We start from the raw sequence: 6,000 nt of genomic DNA on the forward strand, positions 1-6,000 counted from the left end.
ATAGTGGTGAAATACTCTACGGGTCCAATCAATAGCATGTTTGACATGTTTCTCAAAGTAGTGACAAGTTGTATGGGACGATCCTCCTCCCCTCCTCCCAAAACACCTGACACCTGACTTGTCTATTTGTGCCAACTCGTCTGTCATTTGACAATTATTAAATCATTTAGGTTATTACAATAATCAGGCCAACTTTTGATATTATTTCTTAGCAATTCAAGCCAATTGACGAAAATTTTGCAAAATCAGAAATATTCAACGTTTTACAGTTGATTCCATTTTTAGTACCGTATTCTGCGATTCCGTCCGTGATTTCCGCATCGGGGAAATCATAGGGCCCAAAACTTGTGGAGACCGCAGCCTACTGCTGCCCAGACAGAGCTCCGCACGCCGGCCCAAACCGCCAGGCCCTGACGTGACGTCAGACTGCCAGGTAAACCCAGGTCAACCTGGTTAAACCAAGGTCAACCGAGGTCAACCCTGGTCAACCAAAGTCCTCCCAGGTCAACCTGGTTAAACCCTGGTCAACCCAGGTTAACCCTGGTAAACCCAGGTCAACACTAGTAAACCAAAGTCCTCCCAGGTCAACCCTGGTCAACCTGGTTAAACCAAGGCCAACCAAGGTCAACCGATGTCAACCCTGGTCAACCCAGGTTATCCCTGGTAAACTCTGGTAAACCCAGGTCAACCCTGGTAAACCAAAGTCCTCCCCGGTCAACCTGGTTAAACCAAAGTCCTCCCATGTCAACCCTGGTCAACCCGGGTAAACACATGTTAACCCTGGTGAACACAGGTTAACACTAAACACAGGTAAACACTAAACACAGGTAAACACTCAACACAGGTAAACACTCAACACAGGTAAACACTAAACACAGGTAAACACAGGTAAACACTAAACACAGGTTAACCCTGGTGAACACAGGTTAACACTAAACACAGGTAAACACTACAACACAGGTAAACACAGGTTAACCCTGGTGAACACAGGTTAACAATAAACACAGGTAAACACTAAGCACAGGTAATCACTAAACACAGGTAAACACAAGTAAACACAGGTAAACACTAAACACAGGTAAACACAGGTAAACACTAAACACAGGTTAACCCTGGTAAACACAGGTAAACACTAAACACAGGTTAACCCTGGTGAACACAGGTTAACACTAAACACAGGTAAACACTACAACACAGGTAAACACAGGTTAACCCTGGTGAACACAGGTTAACAATAAACACAGGTAAACACTAAGCACAGGTAAACACTAAACACAGGTAAACACAAGTAAACACAGGTAAACACTAAGCACAGGTAAACACTAAGCACAGGTAAACACTAAGCACAGGTAAACACTAAAACACAGGTAAACACAGGTAAAGCCCCCATTACCTGTGGCAGCGCGGTGTTGAGCTGTCTCTGCAGGGAGTCCCTCTCATGGCTGACCTCGTGCAGCTTGCCTTGCGTCAGGCCCAGGTGCTCCTGCGACTCTCTCAGGGTGTCCAACAGACGGTCTCTCTCCTCCAGCATGGACACCATCAGGGACTCAAAGTGGCCCTCTGAGTCCGACTGCAGAGGAGAGCCGCGGCCCCCAGGGCCCTCTGACTCGCTGATGGTGGGCATCACCTCGCACATCATCTACCCGCCGGGTCAGGGCCCGGCACAGGGAAGAGCACCAGACGTTAGAGAGCAGAGAAAGAGAAGGGACTGAGTGCACGTCAACGCATCACACAAAGGACATTTGTCTCAACTGTTTGCAAGATTATTGTAATCTTTTTTTGCAAATATGATTTAACATTTTGTTGGTTTCTCTCTATTGGGAAATGGTTTCAATCTTTGTATGAATAAGATGCATTAATATAAAAGCTTAGAGGCCAATACTTTTCCATTAGCTAAAGATTTGGGTAATTTAAGCAGTGCTTTGAAAAATGCTTGACAGAGAGGCTTTGGAACTACACACAGAGAGTCCTCATCATCGGCTTAGGGCAAGCTACAACCATGTGACATGGATTTACATTTTACACATAGGCCTACCTGAAGGTATAAATGCAAAAATCATTTGGACGGTCAACGCCGAAAAGCACTGCTGTATGTTTGGTACTTTTAAAAGGACCCATGACATGACACCAGGTGTGAGTGGGATTAGCTGTTACAACCTGTTTTGAAAATCTGGCTCTTCTGAAATCACAAGTGGGTGTGTCCACCTAGATGTCTGACAGATAGATGAGCAACGTTTACTACAGTCCACTGGGTAGACTGGTAGACTGATCTATCCAGCACACATCTAGGTGGACACGCCCACTTGTGATGTCAGAAGAGCCAGATTTTCAATACGGCTTGTATAGGCTAATCACACTCACACCTGGTGGCATGTCATGGGACCTTTAATAGAATAGGGTATAAAACAAGAGCATGTTTAACCTAGACTCTATAGTACGCCAACAAGGATCCGGATGAATAATGACGAATGAAACAATCGACTGAATTGGATAAGGAGGTCAAGCCAAATCAACGCGTGAGTGAACAGGGGGAGGAGCCATACGCCACCAACCCCGCATCAAAATAAAGGATTGACAGATGTCTAATATGACTGACATACCGACCCAGCATCAAAATAAAGCATTGACAGATGTCTCGTCTGACTGACATACCGACCCAGCATCAAAATAAAGCATTGACAGATGTCTAGTCTGACACACCCAGAGATCTAAAAGATAAACCATAGTGTGTGTTCACTGGGCATGACACAGAAACCGTAACCCTGATCACGACTCAATAGTGTCGATGTACAGGCAGACCTGTCGTCACGTCATCACCACCCATTACGGTCATCAAGGTTATTTAAAGTAATCCAATTGATCCCCTTAGTAAAGTGAATCTACATGCACCAGGATCAGGGCACTTAGGGTTAACCCTTCCTTACAGGGTTCGACGGTAGGCCTGTACATGAACACATTGCATATTCACCATGCACTGTACCTGAGTGACCGTTTCCTTAGTGACCCATCTCACCTTGTAGGGTTAGGGTCTCTATAGTCCAGATCCTCCGGAGAAAATGTTGCTCGTCAGTCAAACAATGTCAAAATCCAAGAGGAACCTCCGACCCCCCAGGGACGACTTGAGAGAGGCAGATCCTCCGACCCCCCAGGGACGACTTGAGAGAGTCCAGAGACCTCAGAGCCTCATGAATTCAACAGAAGGCACTGTTCCAACTTTAGCAGGTTAGCCCCACGTTAGCATGAAGCAGGCTAACTCAGTGCTAGCTACTTAGCTTCAAATAAACGGGTGATTCTATGACAGCATAGCGCGATTCTACATTACAGATCCATCTTTTTCCAAGAACCAGTAACAAAACCCAAAAGAGGTTCGCCCTGGAGAGGCTAGCACACCGCGGAGCTGCTCGGCTATGAGGTTAGCCCTGGAGAGGCTAGCACACCGCGGAGCTGCTCGGCTATGAGGTTAGCCCTGGAGAGGCTAGCACACCGCGGAACTGCTCGGCTCTGTGACCCGCCGACGTGGAGGAGCTACCGACGACATGCTAGTCCGCTGAATGAAACACAGTTCTGGATGTTGGACGATTTGAAGAAGCCGGCTGACTGATGGAAGCTACAGCTGGGTAGCAGCTAGGCCAAGCTAAGTAGCAGCTAGGCTAAGATAGGTAGCAGCTAGGCTAAGCTTGAATCGAAGTTCGAGCGAAGAAATGTAAACAGGTTTCCGATGTAACGTCCTGAATAATAAAGTAACGAACAACCGGGCTCCAACGCTTAGGAACAAACAACGTTAAGAAACCGAATATCTGGTTAATGTGTGAAGTGTTGATCTGAGGATTTAGACCAGTTAACCCCGGGGTTAGATCAGCTAACCCTGTTAGCCTCACTAGCTTCCTTCTGTCGCGTCACCAGACTGATCGAGACCCTCGGATCCTTTAAAGCGAGAGTAGAACAGAGCGGTGCGGGGAGAGCTAGGACCTCCACGGAGAGCGTCTTGTCCCCCGGTGTAGTTCACAGGGTCGTCCCCCGGTGTGGTTCAAGCTGCGGCCGGCCTTTACTCTGAGTCGCTCCGCTTGTCTTCTGTCGCCACTGCCTGCCTGGCAGTCGGCTCACGGTCCAGTGCAGCCAATAGGAGCCGAGTTGGACCAGCTCACTAACCTACTGCTCCTCTCTCCTCCTACTGGTTGGTCCTACTGGGACCACTGGTCCTACTGGGCCCCGTGACCACTGGTCCTACTGGGACCAATGGTCCTACTGGGCCCCGTGACCACTGGTCCTACTGGGTCCCCAGGACCACTGGTCCTACTCGGACGACTGGTCCTACTGGGACCACTGGTCCTACGGGGCCCGCGGACCACTGGTCCTTCTGGGACGACTGGTCCGACTGGGGCCACTGGTCCTACGGGGCCCCGGGACCACTGGTCCGACTGGGGCCACTGGTCCGGCTGGTCCCCGGGACAAGGGGTCTGTAGGATGATGTTGGTTCTTAGAATGGTTCTTTATGGTTTCATAGTATATTCTCTGTCACGTCGCTGCAGGCACATATTGTGTTATTGTTATTATTCTGAGTAGTTCTGGTTGGGCTTTGATTTCCCTAGCTCGCTTGTAAAAGAAACGCTGCATATTGATCGTCGTTAATGTCAATAGACAGAATCTAACGATTCAACCCCCATTTCAGAGAGTATCTAGCGCCACCAACTGGTTAATGTTGTACTTACCTCACGTCCACTTGAGGCTAGGATGAGCCCGACCTCTTTCAACGTTATCTCATTTGCATTTGATTCTCATTTCCAATTCTTTTTTACATGAAAAATGAATAATTTATAATCCCACTAAACCCAGAGTGTGTTTCAGGAGGCTACGTACACTCCTGCATGGGTTTAGCGCTCTGCGGGGTGTTACAATACAACACGTATCGGTGAGGAGCGTGTGGCTAAGATGTCCCTAAAAATACAATGCACTAATAAAACGGAGAACTACCAAACCTCACCCACTCTACAGCAGAACATTACAGTTAATCTAATTACTATTAATAATAATAAATATAACCACAAGCGGTGATTAACGGGGTCCGAGAAAATATATATAAATATGACATATAATTATGAATGAAAGATGTTGCCCTTAATGCCATATTGTCTGTGCCTCGGCTTTCAGGTGAATGGGCTGCAGAGCAATGGCCGAATGTCATGTTCAGTATGTTCATAATTGTCTAATCGGGATTCGAACTCTCAAACTAAGGTTCACCAGTACAAGGCATTATCCCATTGAGCCACTAACAAAACTGAAATGTAGCCTCATTCACATGGTGAAAATGTCTATTGATAAGCACACAACATCCAGAAAACTCCAAGCAAACATTTCTCAAATTAATTAAGGGTTTTCTTAAAAGCAAATACCTGAAAAATCTTTAAAATTCTGGGGAAATTAAACATTTGTTGTCAAGAACACTAACGGAAGAAATATTAATATGACAGATTTCATTATGAAGGAAAAATGGTTAAAGAAGAAGTTCCCCTTAATGCCATACTGTGTCTTGGCAGACCGATTCTTGGAAACTAATGAGCCGGAATGTTGATTGCCTGATGAATTTCAGGTGCTGTTCAATGTTGTGTTTCTTAAATGAGTGACAATGACACAATGTTATGTTCAGCTAGTTCATATTGCTCTTATCAGGATTCAAACTCTCAACCTAAGGATCACCAGTACACGGCATTATCCCGTTGAGCCACTGACATTCCTGAACTGCATGAAGCCTCATTCACAATCTGAAAATGTTGATTGATAAGCACACAACATAAAGAGAACTCCAAGCACACATTTCACAAGAGAATTAAGGGCTTTCTTAAAAGAGTACAGATTTGAAAATTTGCACTGTTAATGGTATCCACCTAATGATAGCCGTTTGATAGTCATACAATAACAAAATGGTCATATATGGAAAATGGGTTGAGACTGTGGACGTTTGGCTTTTCTATGAAATTGTGGGAAAAGTAAACATTTTTAGAG

At 46.0% G+C, this 6,000-nt stretch overlaps 1 protein-coding gene across 3 annotated transcripts in view; it reads right to left on the bottom strand.

The window, feature by feature from the left end:
* The window catches only part of ppfia1 (PTPRF interacting protein alpha 1), a 50,517-nt gene extending 46,424 nt beyond the window's left edge, over window positions 1-4,093 (bottom strand). For all 3 annotated transcript variants that reach the window (XM_079736233.1, XM_079736234.1, XM_079736235.1), the window contains exons 1-2: window positions 3,014-4,093; window positions 1,394-1,639 (exon numbers count right to left, since the gene is read on the bottom strand). In XM_079736233.1, the coding sequence (XP_079592359.1) occupies window positions 1,394-1,639 (246 nt within the window). In that variant the 5' untranslated portion in view covers window positions 3,014-4,093. The remainder of the gene's footprint in view (window positions 1-1,393; window positions 1,640-3,013) is intronic.
* Between the last annotated feature and the right edge of the window lie 1,907 nt (window positions 4,094-6,000).

The sequence above is a fragment of the Pollachius pollachius genome, assembly GCF_949987615.1.
Source record: "Pollachius pollachius genome assembly, chromosome: 5".
NCBI classification, from domain to species: domain Eukaryota; kingdom Metazoa; phylum Chordata; class Actinopteri; order Gadiformes; family Gadidae; genus Pollachius; species Pollachius pollachius.